General features: G+C 47.4%; 1 protein-coding gene across 1 annotated transcript in view; it reads right to left on the reverse strand.

The window, feature by feature from the left end:
* Nucleotides 1–22,879, reverse strand: part of LOC119405922 (uncharacterized) — a 36,825-nt gene extending 13,946 nt beyond the window's left edge. Inside the window, exon 1 of the mRNA XM_037672757.2 lies at nucleotides 22,671–22,879. Coding sequence (XP_037528685.1) covers nucleotides 22,671–22,687 — 17 coding nt within the window. The 5' untranslated portion in view covers nucleotides 22,688–22,879. The remainder of the gene's footprint in view (nucleotides 1–22,670) is intronic.
* Between the last annotated feature and the right edge of the window lie 494 nt (nucleotides 22,880–23,373).

Here is a 23,373-nt window from a genome sequence, read left to right on the forward strand (position 1 = left end):
AACAACACGCCGCAAGCCAAACGGAGCCCTGACGTCGAAACTTCGTGGCCCGAAGAAGACCAGACGACGCAACAGCGAAGCAGCTGAACAAACCGACGTAGCCGTGGCCCGACGCCACGACCTAACTGCAACTCGAGACGACGAACTAGCGACCTCGGCGTTCTTATCGACGGCCATAGCGCCACAGTTCTCGTCGACGCCGGAGCCGAATATTCGGTCATCAGTGGACCGTTCGCCACGAAGCTGAAGAAAGTTAGGACAGTCTGGGAAGACCCCGAAATCCGGACAGCTGGAGGTCACCTGGTAATACCGGAGGGAATCTGCACAGCGAGACTTACCATTAACAACCGGATTTATCCCGCAAACTTCGTAGTCCTGCAGCGTTGTTCGAGAGATGTCATCCTTGGTATGGACTTCTTAAGCCTTCATGGTGCAGTCATCGAATCGACCTGAGATTCAAGTCGATGACACTCTCCACAAAAAAAGCACTATTGCCGCACACCCGCCAGGAAAGCACTCTTTGAATGTGCTGGAAGACCAGGTCACGATTCCCCCCTCGCGCCAGCGTCATCATTTCCGTCGGCACTCAGAAACCAGCAGACCTGGAAGGCGTCGTTGAAGGCAACCAGCACCAGTTGATTAACCGCAAGATTTGCGTCGCCAGAGGAGTAGCCGAGTTGCGGGGAGGGAAAGCAACAGTGATGCTCACAATTTTCAGCAACGAGTATAAGCGCGTAAACAAAGGCAGGATGGACGTCGAAAAAATCGTGGAAGCCACCAGTGCTTTCGCCCTCGTTGACTCTTCCGAGCCTACTCCGACGAACCAAGCTCCTCAACCAGCATTCGACGTCAATCTTTGCCTTCCGAAGCATAAGCAAGAACAGCTCAAAATCTTGCTCTTGCAATACAAGGACTGCTTTTCGTCGTCGTCAAGAATTCAGCAAACCCTAGTCGTAAAACATCGCATCATTACAGAGGAAAGTGCCAGACCGCTCCGCCAGAGCCCGTACAGAGTTTCGAGGTGGGAACAGGAGGCCGTAAAGAAACAAGTCGACAAAATGTTACGCGACGACATCATCCAGCCGTCCAAGAGTCCATGGGCGTGGTGTTAGTGAAAAATAAGGATGGAACCCTACGTTTCTGCGTCGATTATCCTCGCCTGAACAAAATCACAAAGAAGGACGTGTATCCACTTCCACGTATAGACGACGCCCAGGACCGACTCCACAGCACGAAGTACTTTTCGTCGACGGACCTCAAGACCGACTACTGGCAAATCGAAGTCGACGAGAGATACCGAGAGAAGCCTTCCTTTATAACACCAGGCGGCCTCTTCGAGTTCAAGGTCATGCCCTTCGGTCTTTGCTCGGCGCCTGCGACTTTCCAGCGCGTTATGGATACAGTACTGGCAGGCTTGAAGTGGCAAACTTGCCTCGCGTACTTCGTTGTGTTTGCCTCAATCGCCGACGAACATGTCCGGCACCTTGAGGCTGTACTTCAAGCTATAAAAACCTCTGGACTCACCCTAAAGCCAGAAAAGTGCCGCTTCGCGAACGAGGAGCTCTTGTTCTTGGGCCACGTGATTAGCAAGTCTGGAGTTCACCCGACCCACGGAAAATGGCTGCCATCGCTGCTTTCCCGCCGCCCACCGTAAAAAAGACCGTACGCCAATTTCTGGGCTTGTGCGCCTATTACAGGCGTTTCGTCAATGTATTTTCACGGATTGCCGAGCCGCTAACGCACCTCACGAAAACCGACGTGGAATTCAAGTGGGGAACGGTACAAGTCCAAGCACTTCAAGAACTGTTTGCGCGCTCTGAGCCTATGATAGGCTCAGAGAGCACAAACAGAAAACTGTTACCGCGACGGGCATGTATCAGTGCATTATAATAAATTCGGTTGCCGGCCTTTGTTCAATGAGTGTGTAGTTCTCTATAGGAACTATGATAAGGATATGTGGGAGATTGTCGAAGCCTGGTTGATTGCTAAAGAGGACATCAATTTTACTAGTGCGCCCTCGATTGCTCTTAGTGCAAAGGAAATCGCGTATCTGGATGATGCAGGCTTGCGCGTGTGATACGGTTTTGTGGTGATGGTTGTTGTTTTTTCATTGCTGTATAAGTACATGTTTTCCGAAATAAAGATACAGTTGTGAGTAGCGCATGTCCCGTCCTCTTCCTGTGGTCCCTGTCTGATCAGCTATGGTTTCAATGAATGTCTTGTTTAGACGTTCAGTGAGGCCATTTGTCTGTGGGTGATAGGCGGTTGTGCGGCGGTGACTTGTCTGGCTGTATCTCACAATAGCCCGAGTTAGGTCCGCAGTAAAGGAGGTACCTCTGTCCGTGATGAGGACCTCTGGGGCGCCATGATGTAGGACAATGTTCTCGACGAAGAACTTGGCTGCCTCGACGACAACGCTTTTGGGCAGGGCCCTTGTCTCGGCGTAGCAGGTGAGGTAGTCGGTAGCTACGACGATCCATTTGTTTCCGGAAGTCGACGTCGGGAACGGCCCCAGTAAGTCCATCCCGATTTGCTGGAACGGCCAGCGAAGTGGCTCGATCGGCTGAAAAGTCCGGCTGGCCTTGTCGTTGGTGTTTTCGGTCGCTGACAGTCTCGGCAAGTCTTTACGTCTTTAGTGTTCTTTAATTCTTTAAGTCTTTAATTTTCACCTTTATACATTAAACTCGCGCTGTAAGAAATGATAACAGAGCTTGAAGCTTACAGGGGGTTGTAAATCATGAAGAGCCAAAAAGCGCACCTCGTGTGTGCCTCTCAGTTATTCCACAGATGCGCAAGCTTCAATCTGACAAGAAGCTCGGATGTGCGGTGGTCACATAACGCTGCACCAACAAATCCAGGTAGACGCGCGACAGTACAGGAAACAATGGCTTCATGCGTCGCGACGCCACCACATGGTGACACATCCAAAAATGATTAACGAGCCTCGAGCGAAGTGAACGAAAATGTCAAGCTTTATCACGCTTTTCCATCTCTTAACTGGCGGAATACCGGGCGGTTAAACTCTCTTCGAATGCACACAAAACAGCCACGAAAGATATGTGTTTGACTCATTAGGCAAAGGGAAATGAAGAGTCGTGGAAACCGCGGCCGTACTTGTGAGCAAATTACTGGCGACCTTTCATTTCGATGATAAACATCAGCCGACGCAGGATTGTACGTTTTCTTATTATTACTTTTTTTCTTGCATTCGCAATGGCCACCGCTCCAACGGTTTGAGCGTACACATATTTTTGTGCTAGAAGCTGTCAGCAACTTTTGTATCCATCAGGAGTACCGCTCGTTCCTGTGAGAAGTTCAATTCCGCGCCATCTGTAATGCTAGGCATCTTTCTTTCTTTCTCTCTTGCTAAATATATGATTCGACGTCACACGCTAATTATTATGCCACGTCAAATCACTAATGACGGACGATATGGCTGTTATCAAAATTCACTTCGCCAGGAAAAAGCGAAACCGGAATCGGCGCTATACCATGCTGTGACGCAGTAGTGCCACAGAATAGTGACGTTCATGTTCACCTTTTAGCTATGCTGATTAACGAAGGAAGATTGGAATATTCTTTGAAGAACTGACATTCGTGGTTTCATTCTCGAAAAATGTGTGCTTGTACGTTCGAGTTTAGGGCGTGCAGCACTAAAGTCCAATGAGGAATCGAGGTTTAGCGTCCGGAATGTCACGCAAAATACGCACCTTGAATTATTTGCACAGGTAGAGTGAAAGATGTACGGGGAAATGATATGGTACAAAGATTTGAGTGAGATAGCATCAGATTTCAAAAATTTGAAACTTGCTAGATCGACGGTATTATCTTAGTTATTAACTGAATATCAACACGTTGAAGACGAAGTGAAGCGTCGAGGTAAGTATACAGCGCGGTTTACAGTGCAGCATTCATTCTCAGCGTATTTCTCAGAAACGCCCTAATGTCAGCCAACGAACTGTCGTCGCCATGTTGCCGTCATCATATCACCGTTGTAATAATGTTTTGCGCAGAGAGAGAGAGAGAGAAAGAGAGAGAGAGAGAGAGTCCTCATGTCTCTTCCACCTTTCGATGCCATTACCCACGCAAGGCTATTGTATTTCTAGTCGATGATACGCAGTATCACTCACTCACTCACTCACTCACTCACTCACTCACTCACTCACTCACTCACTCACTCACTCACTCACTCACTCACTCACTCACTCACTCACTCACTCACTCACTCACTCACTCACTCACTCACTCACTCACTCACTCACTCACTCACTCACTCACTCACTCACTCACTCACTCACTCACTCACTCACTGAAAAAGGCAGTTTTTTTTTCTGATGTCAAAGCGTTCCCGCGGCACAGCCAAGAGAAAAAAAGAATTCCGTGATACCATGTGCCGAAATCACAATATATTTATGGGGCATGCCGTAGTGGGGGGGCTTTGGATTAATTATGGCCTCTGGGGCTCACTCACCTGCGCCTAAATCTAAGTATACGGGTGTTCTTGCATTTCGCCCCGATGGAAATGCGACAGCCATGGCCGGAAATTGAACCTGCGTCCTCGAGCGCAGCACTTTAGCCACTATGCTACCATGGCGTGTCACACATTATCTTTCGGATGGGAAGTACGAGGTGGAGTATATATAGGAGAATTTTTGCAGTGTGTGTTGTTCTTTACACACAGGCACAGCGCTCCTTGCTCACTTTAAATCCTCGCACAAAAACAAAAGTTCGCCCCTGCAGTCTTCCGTATGTACGGATGGCAGTTACTTTATATTGCGTTCCTGTCTCTTGGATAGGTAATTAGGAAGAAAGAAGTATTTCTCCGCAACACAATGTTTGCTGAAAACTACACAGCATTTTAGTTGGCACGAAAACACAGATAACCCCGTTTTATTTTCGATAGCTTTGAAGACGGTTCCAAGTTTGCCGTCTGCAACCCAGGTCAGTGGGCTTTGGCTGATGATCACCGTTGCGAATGCTTCATGCCGCTTGAGTTGCGCCGGCGAAAAGCTGGTGCAGATACAAAATTTCAGAAAAATATTCCTCAAGTTTAAAAAATAATACCTCTTGTAATTTCGCACATGTTTAGCTAATATGTAGAGCTTTCTAATGAGGTATAATGCATACTTTTAGTCCGACCACCAAAACGAGTTTTTTGACGTTGAATACAGAACTTTTTTCTTTTTTAAAGTGAAATTTGTAATTTTTTCCAGATGAACTGCTATACCTTCAGCGCCTAAATTATTTTTTCTTTTGTAGCATGTTGAACAGGCCACCAATACATATTTTATTTAAGCCCTTTAAATTTGCCCTGTTCCCGGAAAAAAAAGTCTCAAATTTCGGAACTTTATTCAATTTCGCTCGTGCCATAAGCCCTCGAAGAATTGATATACATAAGGAAGTCATTATTTTTAGTTACATCAGTTCATTAGCCTGCCGAAAACACCAGTTTATCAAGTACACCACACAAACGGCCTTTGAAAAAAATTGTTGTTTAATGCTCTCTAGCTCAGTCAGCGCAAAGCTAGACTCTCACAAATTGGCGGGGAAATTTTTGGCAGCAGAAATAAGCGAGCAGAACGAGTTTTCGAAAAACGACAAATGAGCTTCAAGAAAAACGTGAAAATTTTTTTCTGTAATATCTATGATGGTCGGAAAAAAACACTGGTTGATTTGGCATGGAATGGCCCCATAGCTACTTAATTTAGCTGTGGTGCAGTCAAGAAGGTGAATGCATTGAGAATAACCATCGAAGAAAAATGACCTTGTGAAAAAAAAATTGTAAAAAACCGTTTTCTATTGTTATCCGCGAAAGACACTGTACAAGGGCTGTGTAAAAATATATACGCCAGAACAGAGAGGGCGACAGGAAAAAAAACATTGACAACACAGTTTATAGCGGCTCGGCCGACATTGTCTCTCTAACAGCCTTTAAACTTTCTGATCTCATAGGAAGCGGCTCTAAGCGGGATTCACAAAACGGCATAAATTGCCAATTCAGCGAACTGATGAGCATGGCGTAGCTCTGTCCCGCCGAATTACGACACGCACAAAATCATCGCAGAAAAGCATCGCCATTCGTTGTAGCTCTACCATCTCATCTCGCAATCTGTCTCGTCGTATGAATCAGACTTCATAAAAGGGCCCTTAAACCTCTCCAGGTTCGAAGGCAAGATAGCGGTTTCCTTCTCGCCTTCGCCTTCCTTTTTTTTTTACAGGCGCTGTCTCCTCGTCACCGCTTGTTTCTTCGACACGCAGACAATATCAATACTGAACATTGCGTCTGTTCGGACTTCGCACATTTCGGCGGTCGAGTGGCTGGCTGCGGATGGTTCCTCAGGCCGCAGTCGCTACCTTGCGGTAGCTGCAAAGTTCCACTTGTGTTTGTAATGTGGCCCTAACACACGACCCTCGCATGCGACATGACCCTACGGGATATCATTGCTGCGTCAGCCTCTGCACGTTGCAGCGAATATGGGTATTGCCAAGGTTCCTTGTATTTTCCACCTCCGTGCGTCAAAAACAAAGAAATGGCGAGTGGGGGGCCGGTCCCAGAGACATTGCAATACCGGGTCGACTGGCGGCAGAAGTGAAGAAAACTTCAAGTACTCCGCCCCTGATGGCGTTAATAAAAAAAATAATAAGATAAGTATATATTCTTCAAAATACGGGCCATGCGATGATCGTTGGAGTCTTCAATGTGAACATCTTCAAACTAGACAAAAAATGGTTTACTCGGTTTTTGATGGAAGGGCTTGTTTTGAAGTGAAAATTTTTGAAGTGAAAAGTAAAAAAAAAAGCCAGTACAAATTACTCAACTAAATAACGGTTGTGTATAGTTTTACCCGAAGCAATCAGTGTATATCAGTCTAGTGGTTATGGTGCTCGACTGCTGAATTGAAAGGGACACTAAAGAGAAACAATGAATCAGTTTAGATCGATAAATTGTGCTCTGAGAACTCTAATGCCGTTAATTTCGCCATCATAGGTTTATTAATAGAGGAGAAAATCACGTTCAAAGTTTCATTTTTAAACTTCGCGCCGAAATCTCCAAATTTCAAAGTGTATTTATCGTATTTCGGCACCAATGGCTCAACAAAATTAACCCCAAACTTGGTATGTTAAGTCTATGGCCCCCTCAGGGGACAATGTACTTCATTTTTACCGATTAGGAACTACGTAGTCCCTATAGTAGGCGCCGTCAGAACAGGTGCCGTCACGGCGAATAGTGCGGAAACTTCAAGGTGTCGTCGCCACCCACATTTTGTTTTTGCGCGTTTTCTCGCTTCCTAAGCGTCTTCCCGCAACAAGCGTGGTGTTTTGGGGATTGTGAAAGAGTACTTTACTAATATGAGAAAAATCGTTTTGCGCCTTAGTGTCCCTTGAACGTCGCAGAATCGACTCCCGGCCGCAGCGGCCGCATTTTTCGATGAAGGCGAAAATGCTTGAGGCCTGTGCACTTAGATTTAGGTGCACGTTTAAGAACCCCAGTTTGTGGAAATTATTCCGGAGTCCTCCATTACGGCGTCCCTCATAATCATATCATGGTTTTGGGACGTTTAGCCCCAGCAATTATTATAATAATCAGTGTATATCAGAGTGATCACAAAGCGATCGCCACTGCCATCACTAAATGATGCACATAAACACATGTGCCACTGGGGCTCTTCGATTTTCCACTTCTGGCTACCCGCGGGCTGCCAGAGCCAGCCAGAGCGTGCTCCGTGTGTCAAGTTATGACATGCATGTGTCAAGTTATGACAAAACGCAAGCTGGTCAAGGCGTGTGTGCGACGTAGTACGCGATAGATCCTCGAGCTCTTTTGGAACACGATCACTTTCGCGAGATTTTCGCGTCGTGTTGTGCAGCGACTGTTACACGTACTAAGCAGACGTGAGCTGGTTAAGCCGTTAGCGGCGCAGTAGCTCATCTTGCATCGCTTTCGTGGCGCCGTGCGCCAGCTGGCTGTTTTGTTCACGGACGGGGCGAGTTGCGCACGATTTTGCGAACGTACGTGATCGTAACCCAAATCCGTATGCTCGAGAATATCACTTCAGCTCTTCAGCAAACCTAGCCACATATTTTCAAGCGGGCAATGCAGAAAAACCAACACGCACGCGGCGCAAAGTTTCGTTTGCTGCCACGGCGGTAGCGTTTGTTTACGTTTACGCTGGCTGTCCCAGCGTTCGATTTTGCGATCTTGGGGCAGCTTCGGGCATAGGTCGGCACTGTAAGAGAATACTCACTCACACTCACTCACCCCAATATTTTCAGCCTTCGCACTCACTCACGTTCATACTCACGCCTACTCACACTCATAGGCACTCACTCACGTTCATACTCACGCCCACTCACACTCATAGGCACTCACTCACGTTCATACTCACGCCCACTCACACTCATAAGCATTCACTCACGTTCGTACTCACGCCTACTCACACTCATAAACACTCACTCACGTTCATACTCACGCCTACTCACACTCATAGGCTCTCACTCACGTTCATACTCACGCCTACTCACACTCATAGGCACTCACTCACGTTCATACTCACGCTTACTCACACTCATAGGCTCTCATTCACGTTCATACTCACGCCCACTCACACTCATAAGCATTCACTCACGTCCATACTCACGCCGACTCACACTCAAAGACACTCACTCACGTTCATACTCACGCCTACTCACACTCATAGGCACTCACTCACGTTCATACTCACGCCCACTCACACTCATAAGCACTCACTCACGTTCATACTCACGCCCACTCACACTCATAGGCACTCACTCACGTTCATACTCACACCTACTCACACTCATAAGCATTCACTCACGTTCATACTGACATCTACTCACACTCATAGGCATTCGCTCGCGTTCATACTCACACCTACTCACACTCATAGACACTCACTCACGTTCATACTCACGCCTACTCACACTCATAGGCACTCACTCACGTTCATACTCACGCCTACTCACACTCATAGACACACCCATTCACGTTCATACTCACGCCTACTCGCACTCATAGGCACTCACTCACGTTCATACTCACGCCCACTCACACTCATAGGCACTCACTCACGTTCATACTCACGCCCACTCACACTCATAAGCATTCACTCACGTTCGTACTCACGCCGACTCACACTCAAAGACACTCACTCACGTTCATACTCACGCCTACTCACACTCATAGGCTCTCACTCACGTTCATACTCACGCCTACTCACACTCATAGGCACTCACTCACGTTCATACTCACGCTTACTCACACTCATAGGCTCTCATTCACGTTCATACTCACGCCCACTCACACTCATAAGCATTCACTCACGTCCATACTCACGCCGACTCACACTCAAAGACACTCACTCACGTTCATACTCACGCCTACTCACACTCATAGGCACTCACTCACGTTCATACTCACGCCCACTCACACTCATAGGCACTCACTCACGTTCATACTCACGCCTACTCACACTCATAGGCACTCACTCACGTTCATACTCACGCTTACTCACACTCATAGGCTCTCATTCACGTTCATACTCACGCCCACTCACACTCATAAGCATTCACTCACGTTCGTACTCACGCCGACTCACACTCATAGGCTCACACTCACGTTCATACTCACGCCTACTCACACTCATAGGCACTCACTCACGTTCATACTCACGCTTACTCACACTCATAGGCTCTCATTCACGTTCATACTCACGCCCACTCACACTCATAGGCACTCACTCACGTTCATACTCACACCTACTCACACTCATAAGCATTCACTCACGTTCATACTCACGCCCACTCACACTCATAAGCATTCACTCACGTTCATACTCACGCCTACTCACACTCATAGGCTCTCACTCACGTTCATACTCACGCCTACTCACACTCATAGGCACTCACTCACGTTCATACTCACGCTTACTCACACTCATAGGCTCTCATTCACGTTCATACTCACGCCCACTCACACTCATAAGCATTCACTCACGTTCGTACTCACGCCGACTCACACTCAAAGACACTCACTCACGTTCATACTCACGCCTACTCACACTCATAGGCTCTCACTCACGTTCATACTCACGCCTACTCACACTCATAGGCACTCACTCACGTTCATACTCACGCTTACTCACACTCATAGGCTCTCATTCACGTTCATACTCACGCCCACTCACACTCATAAGCATTCACTCACGTCCATACTCACGCCGACTCACACTCAAAGACACTCACTCACGTTCATACTCACGCCTACTCACACTCATAGGCACTCACTCACGTTCATACTCACGCCCACTCACACTCATAAGCACTCACTCACGTTCATACTCACGCCCACTCACACTCATAGGCACTCACTCACGTTCATACTCACACCTACTCACACTCATAAGCATTCACTCACGTTCATACTGACCAGTGGCGTAAATCCAGCAAAACAACAGGGGGGGTCCCGGAGTTTGCATGGCAGCCATCTTGATTATTAGAAATGTGCATTTTATTTTACACAAAAATGAAAACTTTACAATAAAACAAAAAGAAAACACACAAATATTCATACATCGCGTTATTGCAATGCTCTTGACGATCTGCACTGCGCGACGAATGAGTCATACAACGTTCTGAACTAGTTTCTACAACACATTTCCAAACAGCAGATGAGTATTCGATGAATCTACACACTGGATATGAAACAAACGTTAAAGGAACACTGACACCAAAATTGAAACCTCGAGACGTTTGTATTGTTTGATTGTCTGTATGCGTGCAAGGGTACTTCTGGCCGTTTATAACTGGCGGACGTTAGCATTCAGTTATCTTAATTTGATTTTGAAGCAAGCGTGAATGCTCATCTGAGTTGACAGCACCTCGCGACATCTTCACTAGTATGGCGAAACATTGGTATTAATGAGAACTAACACACAGCAATGCCAAGGAAAGTATAGGGGGTGTTATTTGTAGTAATTAGAATATAAATGTGAAGAAAGTAAAGTAGACGAAAAGATAACTTGCCGCCGGCAGGGACCGAACCTGCGACCTTCGGATAACGCGTCCGATGCTCTACCACTTCGCTACGGCGGCGGTAATCTCCCCGTCCACTTTATAGGGTATATATGTGAATTGAAACTTCAGGAAACTTAGGAGTGTTAGGATTATTGGTCAGTTGCCTGCTCGTATATAGATCACGTGCTACGTGACGCCAAGAAGGCAGAAAAAAGAGTGTTCCACACTCGACCCCACACTATTCCCCCTCGCCTCGTTCTCTCCGAAAGAGCATATGACAAAGAAAGAGGTGACCGAAGTCACTTTCATGTCCCTTTCGTCAGGTGCATACACAAAATATTTTTACAGATATCAAGAACTCGTTGCGCAGCTTATGTTTGCATAACAAAATTAGAGCCCGGTATTCACATAAAGCCTTCTCCTTGCTTTCTCACCGCGGGAGCGGTTGATTGAAGGAGCCATGGGGCGACGCCCTTGGACGGTTCGCTCTGTGTTACATCACTTCCTGCTTGATGTCCGAATAAACACGAAGAGGGCATCATGCCATCATGGGATGTTTTGTGCCATTAATATACGGGAGATTGAAGTATGCGCTTTTTAATATTTTTTTCTTCGCAAATACGCAACTCTGAGCCTTCACATTGCGAGGGTGCATGGCATGCGAGGGTGCGTGGCGTGTGGACTCGGCGCCGCGCCCTTTCCCTATGGAGTGAGAGGACGCGCGGCTACACGTAGCTGCGCGACCTCTCTTTCCATAGCAGTCGAGAAGGTGTTGAGAGGAAAGACGAGCTGATGAACGAAGGAAAGAGAGAAACGAGCGAGGGCCTTTTTTGTATCATCAAACACGTGTAACTCAGCTATTACAGCAGCGTTTCGAAAAATTCTCACGGCTACGTGTTCGTTGATTGTAAACACTTTTGTTCATGAATAAACAGACTGTCCGAAAGTTAGCCACCAGCCTGGAGATCGTGCGTGGGGAAACTTTCGCCTGCTGGCATATTGCAGGAAAGCTGGGAGGCTGAACATTGCAAAGTTTCGAGGTTCCTTCGCGTGATTCAAGAACCGCGCTAGGAAAGCCATGTAGATGGTGCGTAGAAGAGTTTTCGGGTAGCTCGTCACTGGACTCAATGCCTTGATAACATGTCACTGCTGTGCGTGTGCTTCTATCAACTCCAAGGCGATGACGATTCATGCTAAAATGACTGGGCGTGCAAGCACGGAAACAAGAGAGAAGTCAAGACACCACAAACTCCGCTTGCAGCTCACTAGTTCGTCTCTCTGTTATTATTCTAAGGTAATGAAGAGTTGGCCGAAGCGTCTAAATCACTCTTCTAAATGGCATTAATTCCTTCGGTGCGTGATCCTGGAACCGGTGGATGAAACCACCAAACATTCCTTGCTTTTTAGCGAATTGTATGAATTAGAGTAGTCCTAATAATAGCTCCATTGAAGCTAGTTGCAACGTAGTTCACGAAACCATTGATTTAAAAGTTATCTAGCAGATTCCTGTTAGTTGTTTAACGTAACGTGGTAGTTCTCCACCTGTCTAATGACTGCAAGCCATTTTGGGCTTTCAAGGCGGCATTCAAGTAACTGTCACTTCCCCCTTTTTTAATCAGAATAAAAATCCTTGTATGTTGCACTAAGGGTACCCGACAAAACAAAATTATAATCAATGATCAATTACATGAAAGGCTCACCTCATCAGTGTTTTTGGTGACATTGTCTTCCGAAGAAGGTCGCTTGGAGTTCGGCAGAAAGAACGAGCTCAGCGAACTCTGCCGCTTGTGCGGCATCTTCCCAGTCCAGTTGAAAGTCACAAGCACATTACGCCAAGAAGGTTGCGCGGCCGGTTGCAGTGCTGGCAGCACTTCTGTGGACGCGTGCAGGCTGAAACTGCCGAACGACTGACAAGTGATGTCGTATTTGTCGAATATTGGGAAGCAGCCCCCACTTCGAAGCAGCTTTAATTGGAAAACCCCGCGGCGAAAAGGAGGAAGAGGGGCAACCCGGGGGACGCATTTTCGGGGTTGCCACCAAGGAGGTTGAAGGCGACGATGAGTACAGGAAGAGCGGAGAACGTCCTTGACATTCGTCGTTTTACGACCCACGCGCCCACCCCGTGAAAGAACACTGAAAGCCACAGGGAGCGTCACCCAACACAGGGAAAGCGTTTTCTCCCTCTGTTCTTCAAGTTTGTTGCACGTGCGGGGTGCAGAGAAAATATTTTGACTGTGCTTGTGTTTCTGTATTTCTATTTTCCTTTTCATTTTCCCTCTCTACGAGAGCACTGTAAATAGTGAACAAACAAAGCAGTCTTCGTGATGCGTTCAAACCAAGCGGACGTCTTGATTCTCTGCCGTCGTCCAACCTACTAAAGAAAGTTTTGCCTCCCTGCTTTTCCGCCACAAAGTGAAACCGGAGGACAGGCGTCTTCGTTTGAACTACAGTGTACTAGAATTGGGCAGTGGGCTCACTGCCGTATCTCTGCGCCGCGCCTCCACGGCCCTCTCCGCGTCGATTGCTTGGGCGCCCGCCAGGGGTCTTGCCGCCAGTTTCTCCTGAAAACTTCTCTTGCGGGGTGTGAAGCGCATCCTCTTGGTCGGGGTTACGCTGGTTACGCTGTAATTCCGGGGGGGGGGGGGGGGGTATAAACGAACGCGGGGTTGGAGGCGGGGAGAGGGCCACCACAATGACACAACAAGAGATCACAAAAAAAAAGAACAACGGAGGGAGAAGGGGGTTGAGCATTTTATTCTTTTTTAAAGCTTACCCAAGTAGTAGAAGCTACTGTTTCCATTCGTGCATACCCTGAAGCGCATGTTCCCGCCATTCATTCGCTTGAAGGACCTTTGTCGGCGCCACGCGAGCAGCTTTGCTGCACTTATGTATGCTTGTTTTTCTGAAGGAGCGGCATCTGTGTCTATCCGTACACTGCAACTGTCTCAAAGACGGCCCGCCGCTGCATCTGGACTGGAGGGAGGCGCTTTTTACAGTCTGCGGCGGTCGTGCACATAGAGCATGCAGCGTACGTGCAGAGAAATATCTGGTGCAGCGTTTGACAACAAAAAACAGCTGGACGCAACGAAGCTGAGAGTGACCGCGCAAAGTCAAGTGCGATAACAATAAAAGCAAGAAAATATGAGGGCGGTGACAGCAAAACCTAACTCGTGCTTTGGTAAAGCGGTCAGGGTACTTCTGAAAAATGATAAAGAATTCTGGCTGCTTGTTTCGCTCGAAGTCCTAAGCACAGAACTACTGCCAGATGAAACGGGCTGGATAGAGATCGATCTACAAAAAAAAAAAGAGATTTAGGGGGGATGATTGAAGTAGCAGGGGAGGCCCACGGGGATTGGGCTCCTTTGAGATGCTCCAGTTAGATCGACGGTTGTCATCGGCAGTTTATTGTTTTATCACGAGTGACCATGCATGCATTGTTAATCCATATTGTGATATGGCCAGCATTTGCGCATACATAGGCAGGGTTTCGTGTAAATAAAATTAGTTTGTCAGCGCGTGACGCTGTCGAGTGTTATTTTGGTGGTGCAATTCTGCAGTGTAATAAAAATGTACGCACGTAATGTATGTTACTTGTTATGTACTCATAATACCTATGTATAGGTAGTTTTTTTTTTCATTGGACCCGCACGTACCAATATATATCGCCTACGAGTCCAACCAGTTTTGGTAACCTTGTATGATCTATGTCTGCAAATAAAAAAAATTTAAGATTACCGTGCGGATACATTTAATACAAAGCCAAGTGATTCCGCCGATTATTGATTCGCGAAAAAAAAAAAAAAACAGCATTAAGTAGGTTAGTCGCACAGACCAGCTCATGCGCACGCAAATAAATAAAAAATGAGGCATTGTTTATATCCGGTATAGTGGGGCTCGAAAGGCGGGAGTGAAGTCGCTAGGATCGCTACAGTGGCGAAAGGGCATTGAAAATCGTATCGACCAGCAGTAAAAAAAAAAAACTTGAACGCCCCACACGCAGGAGCATTCATATTCATCATAGCCTATTAAAATATCGCCCACCCTCTGTAAATCGATCACAACGACAGCACTTTATTTCACAACTCACAGAAATTTGCATGAAAAGAAGTTTCGTGTGTTGCGCACCGTAATTCTGACTTTTCTTGCCGCAAAAGAGCAACGCGAGCTAGCCGCGCCCTGCAACCCGCCGGAAAGTTTCAGGTGACGTAGAGTTACTGCATATGCTACCTCTGACTCTAAGTGACTCTAAGGTGACGCTGCGAACACTTCTAGAACACTGTAGTTTGAACGATCGGGTGGATCGGGCCCAGAAGTTCGTCAAAAACGCGCGCGCAGCCAGGGGCTCCGGAAGTATACATATGGGGGCGACGGAAAGAACAGGGGTACTGAAAAATGCGTGCAGTTTCAGTTGGGTGTGAAAAGATGACTCATTTGTGGCGATATTTGCAAGCAAAGGCCGAATATCTCTTACTCAATTTCTCTCGCCCCAGACTCGGTGCTGAAGAAATGTCTTCACGAATCTCGTTGCTCTCAGCGAGTTAGAAGGCGCAATGGTACGTCACCACGTGGATAAACGGCCGCTGCATGGCAGCCAGGGGCGTAGCGAAGGGGGGGGGGTTGGGGGGTTCAAACCCCCCCCCCCCGAAATTTTTCAATTTTGCTTGCGCATATATGCACGCACACATACAAACGCACGCACGAAGATACATAAAGTATGGTTGAACCCCCCCCCCCCCCCCCGAAAAAAATGTCTGGCTACGCCCCTGATGGCAGCGGCTTTCGTGATTGGTGCTATGGATGTGGTTGCAGACTTTGAACATCGCAGGGAAGATGTCGTAAAAATATTATCGTAAGTTGTTGAATTGTGCTTATTTCTTTCGTTGTATCTGAGAGCTGGAACTCTGAGGCGATTTTGAATGGCACGTGTGAAAATAAACTTCAAGCAAGTCAAGATGGAAGATGTTCGAATGCAAAATCTCAGGGGGGGACCATTGCATAGGGGGTCCCCCCCAGTCTAAACACAGGGGGGGTCAGGACCCCCCTGACCCCCCCGGGATTTACGCCACTGATACTGACATCTACTCACACTCATAGGCATTCGCTCGCGTTCATACTCACACCTACTCACACTCATAGACACTCACTCACGTTCATACTCACGCCTACTCACGCTCATAGACACTCACTCACGTTCATACTCACGCCTACTCACACTCATAGACACACCCATTCACGTTCATACTCACGCCTACTCGCACTCATAGGCACTCACTCACGTTCATACTCACGCCTACTCACACTCATGAGTGCTCACTCACGTTCACACTCACGTCCACTCACACTCATGAGTACTCACTCATACTCACACAACGCTCAAATGAGTGTGAGTGAGTGCACTCATGAGTGAGTGTGCCGAGCTATGGTCGTTGATCTTTTTTGTAGTCGTTGAGTGAGACCGTTTGGGACGAACTGGTGATGTTGAGTCCCAACGAGCCTGGCAGTTCTCAATATTGTTAGGGTGGAGTCCGCGTGCGTTCACTTGGAGAAAAATCTGATGCTTCTAAGTCCACGTGAATCCGGCTGAGAAAACCTCTCTTTAGCCTGAATGTGAGTGAGCATTGCTGAATAGTGTTTTAGCGAGTTTGAGACCAAGTGAGCCCATAAGAAGCAGCATATTTTTTGAGTGAACGAGTGAGTGTGTGCCATAAACTTTGCCGACCTCTGACAAACATTCCTTGGTGCTTTTAACTTACCTTCATACTAACCTCAACTTTCACTCCTGAGTACTTACATTCAAAGTCATGCCGACTACCACTCAAAGGCACACATCATGGTTCCTCAATCACTCAGTTTTATTTACCTACCTACACTAACCGATACGTCCATAATAAGGTCTACTCCCACTAATGGCGCTAACTCATGTTGATACAGTCATACTCAATTACAGTCATACTCACAGTCATACATTCGCACTTATATCCATATCTACTCACGCTCACAGGTCGTGTTCACACTCAATTATCACTCTCCCAGAACTCATGTTCACACTCGCGTATACTCACACACATCGGTAATCACTCATCTTCATACTCTCGTCTACTCTCATTCATCGGCTCTCACTTTCATACTCACTCTACTCGCCCTCATTGGTGCTCACCCACTTGCATACTCTTTTATATTCACACTCATCGGGGCTCACTTACGTTCATTCTCATTTCCACTCACAGCCGTCGATACACACATTCACCGGCACTCACTCAGATTCATACTCATGTATACTCACTCATCAGCACTCACTCACGTTCGTACTCACTTCTACTCACACTCATGAGTACCCACTCACGATCATACTATGCCTACTCACACAAATCAGTACTCACTCACGTTCACTATCGCCTACTCGCACTCACTGGTACTCACTCACGTTCATAGGTCTACTCACGCTCACGAGCACTCAGTCACTGTTATACTCACGCCAACTCACACTCATCGGTAGTCACTCACGTTCATAGTGGCGTCTTCTTACCTTCGTCGATACTCACATTCATACTCACGTCTATTCACTTTCGTGAGAGCTCACCCACGTTCACACTCACGTCTACTCACAATCATCGGTAATCACTCACGTTATACTCATGGCAACATACAGTCGATACTCACGTTCATTCTCAGGTCCACTCACTCTCGTCAATACTTACTCACACACAGCTTCCTTCTACTCACACTCAAGAGTACTCACTCACGCTCATACTCACGCCTACTCACACTACTCGCACTCATTGGTACTCACTCCCGTTCATACCCACGTCTACTCACACTCATGAGTACTCACTCACGTTCACACTCACGCCTACTCACACTCATGAGTGCTTACTCACGTTCACGTCCACTCACGCTCACGAGATACTCACTTTCATACGCCTACTCACACTCATGAGCACTCACTCACGTTCATACTTATACTTACTCACACTAATGAGTGCTCACTCACGTGCAAACTCACGACTACTCACACTCATGAGCACTCACTCACGTACATACTAGCTCACGCCTACCCACCCTCATGAGCGCTCACTGACGTTAACACTCACGTCCACTCACACTCATGAGCACTCACTCACGTTCATACTCATTCCTACTCGCACTCATGAGTACTCACTCACGTCCACTCACACTCATGAGCACTCACTCACGTTCATACTCATACCTACTCACACTCATGAGTGCTCACACACGTTCATACTCACATCTACTCACCCTCGCGAGTGCTCACTCACGTTCACACTCACGTCCACTCACACTCATGAGTCCTCACTCACGTTCATACTCACATCTACTCACACTCATGAGTACTCACTCACGTTCACACTCACGCCAACTCACCCTCATGAATGCTCACTCACGTTCACACTCACGTCCACTCACACTCATGAGCACTCACTCACGTTCATACTCACGACTACTGACACTCATGAGTGCTCACTCACGTTCATACTCACGCCTACTCACCCTCATAGTGCTCACTCACGTCCACTCACACTCATGAGTCCTCACTCATGTTCATACTCACATCTACTCACACTTATGAGTACTCACTCACGTTCACACTCACGCCAACTCACTCTCATGAATGCTCACTCACGTTCACACTCACGTCCACTCACACTCATGAGCACTCACTCACGTTCATACTCACAACTACTCACACTCATGAGTACTCACTCACGTTCATACTCACGCCTACTCACCCTCATGAGTGCTCACTCACGTTCACACTCACATTACTCACACTCATGAGTACTCACTCACGTTCACACTCACGCCTACTCACACTCATGAGTGCTCACTCACGTTCACACTCACGTCCACTCACACTCATGAGCACTCACTCACACTCACACTCACAACGTTCAAATGAGTGTGAGTGAGTGTGAGTGAGTGCACTGATGAGTGAGTGTGCCGAGCTATGGCTTCGGGTTGTCTCGGGCTTCCCACACACGTGACCAAGACGCTGCTTCCTGTCCCGACCGGAACTAGCTGGCTGACCCTCTGGCTATCTCTGGCTGCCAGAGAACTGCCAGAAGTCCGAAAATCGAAGAGCCCCACTGTCTAACCTTGTGCAACGTGCTGACTGGCCATTTTCCTTCACAGAGTTGAACGGCTGCCTGAATTTTCTTTTCTTTTTTTTTTTTTTGGAACAGGCGGCACCCGAATCGACTGACTGGCCGCCCAAGACAAATGCTCGTGATTCAGACAGTGTTACACGAGGGGAAATCCGTTTATTGCGCATAACAGCCAAGTGAGGCGACAAAGAAAAAGCTGCCGTGCGATTACATGGCATAGCGGTGTAGCAGAAAAAATAACTGATATAGGCTTCCAAAGCAACGACGAGCGGCGCCACTGCTCTCGACAGGAAGCGCCATCTATGGCAGAAATATTGTAACTGGCAATATCCGCTCATGACCGCCTGGATCATAGGCGCGCCGCGCGCCCCGATCCAGGCGGGCGTGATCCACTGCGCGTCTCCATAGGCGGCACCCCCGCTTCCGCGCACGTGCAGAGCTCTCGGATTGCATCGGTGGTGCGTCACAACGTAACCATTGCGGTCTAGCCGGGGGCTACGGAGTCGATGTTGATAAAACACCCTCGAAACGGTGACCGACCGCTTAGCCATAGGAGAATTGTATATTACGTACAAAAGCCCAAACACGGTTGTTCGCCTTTGCTCACGCAGGCTTTTTGCCTTTGTCGGGAGGCGGAGGATCGTTGAAAACAAATGACAATCTCGTGCCCGAATCCTTTGGTCAAATAAAGCTTTATCTCTCTCTTTACCGGGAACAATACTAAGAGCCGTGCGCCGCACGGGCTGAGAGCGAAGAAAACGCTGGGTTCTCATAAAAGGTTTGGCTACGTATTTCAAGGGCTGGGCTTTGTGGAGCGTAGAACTATATTGCTTGGCGAAGCGTCGTCGTGGCGACGTGAAGTGAGCGATTAATTAGTTATTAATTCGCTTGTTCTTAACAATTTCTTAAGTACTTGTCTCAGCCGGTAATTCATTATTTAAGCAGGTCACAATTAACAATTCCTCAATTAACATGTTCATAATTCTCGAGATCGTAATTAGCCGGTACATCATTAGCCAGGACTCATTTAGCAATATCCTAATTGGCAATATTTTCATCATCGAAGTCTTAATTAGCAAGGCCTTAACAATTATCCATAATTAACAAGGTCTTCTGACAATGAAGAAGAGGACGAAGAGAGCGCGCGCCGGCCGAACAACGCGCTAGAAGGTAGAGGCCGATCATGATGGTAGCTTTTTCACACTGTACGGCCTAACCTCGAGCTTAAACAGCTCCGCTGCTAAAATTGCAGTTGTCAGGTCACTTACGTGCTTACATGAAGTTGCAGAACTTTAGCTTTTCAGAAGTGTAAGCCACGGAAACAGACTAGTTTATTGTAATCACCCGCATCTGATAATGTACCTAGTTCTTAATTATTCATCCCCGCTTCGACGGCCGCCGAAGCGGGGGCCGCTTCTAGGACCGACGCCGCAGTGCTCCAGGCCGAATGAGGAGCGCATGCGCGCAGATGTCCGTGCCGCCGCCTCTGCCAAATCCGGCGACAAACCGCCTTCGCCGGCAGCGTATATCCTTGAGCTTGGGTTCCTTATATCCTTCCTGAGTGGACCAATCGATTGCTTGTATCCTAGTGACGTCACGTGAAGCACCCTCTCGGCGTAACAATGTGCGGTGAAGATACTAGAAGCACCGAGGGAAAAGCATGTGCTAGTTCTTTGTATGCGAGGTTCTTCAGGGGCCCTTCAAATACCACGAGTACGGGGCATACAACCTAATCCGGAAAATAAGGCATCCACTAAAAAAAAAAAAATTGCGACCATACCGTGCATTTGCTTGAAATGTCGTCGCGTGGAAAAATTTTTAGGGTGATTTGTTGCATTTTCCAGAACACGGCGCCTTTTGAAGCTACGTGCCCGCTTTCTTTCCTTAATTGGCTGCGCAAGATCAAACTTTCGTAATCACTTGCCCTCGCTGGCACGTGTGTGTTTTGTCAACACGAAACCGTCGTCGTCAAACGTCGACTTATGCGCGGCTTTAGGTCGTTAAAGCTTCTCCGCTTTTGATGAGCAGTTCGCATGCGCGGCATAACAAGAGCGCACTATTTCCGAGTGGAAAACTACCTGCCCTTTGAAAAACGCTGTTCGTCACGACACACGTGCTTACCATCTTTCGCGGGACGAAAAGCGTGGTGCACTTGGGATGCGTCGGTTCAGTGTCTCGTTGCAGACTGAATGTTCGAATAAAAAATGGCGGCCTTTCGCAGAACATGCTCACCAAGCGAATAGTGCAGACATCGTGAAATTCCGCCCAACGAATGCAAGGCGAAATAAAGAAAAATTACGGCGCAGTTTTTCTGCCTTCTCGAAAATTTCTTTATGCCTGTACACCCTTCTGCGGTATTTAATCATAAAACCGCGATCCCTCAAGTCTGCGTCCCTCTGTTTTAAGTAAATGCGACTCAGTGCAAAGGATAGCTCAAGGGCTCACGATTATAAGTCGCTAATAAGTTGATGGCTTTTTGTGTATGTGTTCCCACTGACCACGTTGATATGGCGTATACAGAATCGTAAACGAAGAAAATTCTTACTTCGTCTGTTACAGGGTGGCAAGTAAATTTGCACTAATTCCATATGACTCGGATCAAGGCGCTAAGTACGCTGGCAGAGAGCACATTACACTGTGGTCACGAATGCACTTTTAGACCGATCATGTAATGCATGAGCAAACAGCCATCCGATCTTAGTCTCAACGTACAAAATGTTATGTGCATGTCATATTCTTCCTGTGCATCTGTGCATGCAGCCACACCCTTAAGAGGTCATTTAAGAACAGATGACGAAAACGGAATATATTTTCATACTGTTTTGCGCCCGAAGTAATCCAGGAGCCGATGTGGGCATCACGATTCTGCGGAATGATTTATGCACATCCACCGGAGTGACTCATAACTACGAATACACTTCCACAGATATCCACAATGGGGACGTTCTCGCGTTATGTAGCCAAGAAAAACTTACCTGCCGACACAAAGCAACGAAATTGCTAGAGCGGCAACAAAATATGGAAGCGCTTGCAGTCATGGCTTCGTGGCGGTGATTCAGAGTGAACTAATCAAAACGCGGTAAAAAAAAAGGCCCGTCATTTTCATGATGTGCTTCAACAACCAAGGGCAAACATAAAAAAAACAAGCACACCTGAAAGAAAGTTAGGAGCAGTATTAACGATTACCGCCGCCAGCAACGCAACTATTGTGCAAGCGCTGCGCCATTTAACGGACTTCGCGTCTGGGCAGTCCAAGTAGTTGTAGTACTCGTATTTCTGCAGCTGAGCGACTTCTACGCGACAAGTAAAAACCACGTCGATCGAACGCACAGAAGCATGCAGTGTGCACGAGAAAACACGATTGTTGTTGCGAGCAGTTCGCTGCAGTGAAGCGTTCCTCATTGACTAGGCTGAGCGCACGCTGCGCAATAGCTTCGGTCGCCAGCACACGAAAGGAAGCTTTGTAGCTTTTTTCATTTATCAACCGGAATATAACTCTGGACGCAAACTTACGTGTTTTTGGAGCTCATAGTTCGGTCCACTGAGAAGAAAGGAGCCCCGCGCGGGCGGGTAGTGCCTCACTTTTTCGATGACGCGAAGGAGACGGCGTGGGTACGAGGGCGAGTTCTTCGCGGCGATAGTAACTTGAGGCGAGCGATAAAACAGCTGTAGTTGAAAGCGGAGCGCGCAGATTTGAGCGGCGGAGCGGTCATCTCTGCCGATAAAAAAAGAAATATCGAAACAAAGGGGACTGGGACTACGACAGATTACGGCGCAGTCGCATTCTTCGCAGTATACGGGGCGGCACGTGTCACAAGAACGACGTTAAGATTAAACCGCGATTACGTTAATCGAACAGCGCAACCGAAGTGCAGCGGGCTTACCGAATACTGCTTGTTCTAAAAGTTCACGCACCCGTGCGACGCACGAGCATTTTTCTTTAGGCGTACAACTGCGCATTTTTTTTTTTTTTTTTTGAGGACGAAACACGCTTCAAGCAGTGTTAATTCCGTGTAAGTTTTGAATATTCTGGTTGGGGATGAAGGAAAATAGCTTGGATGCTAAATGGTCACGTAGTTCACGTACTTTTATTTCATTTCCTGGAGTATCGTTAAAGGTTGTTACTTTCATTTCGTTAATTTTTTTTTCTTTACAATACAAGGCATTGCCCGCGAGTGAGGACAAAACGAGGTGATTAACCTTTTCGACGTTTTCA

This window comes from Rhipicephalus sanguineus, chromosome 1 (genome assembly GCF_013339695.2).
Source record: "Rhipicephalus sanguineus isolate Rsan-2018 chromosome 1, BIME_Rsan_1.4, whole genome shotgun sequence".
Classification (NCBI taxonomy): Eukaryota; Metazoa; Arthropoda; class Arachnida; order Ixodida; family Ixodidae; genus Rhipicephalus; species Rhipicephalus sanguineus.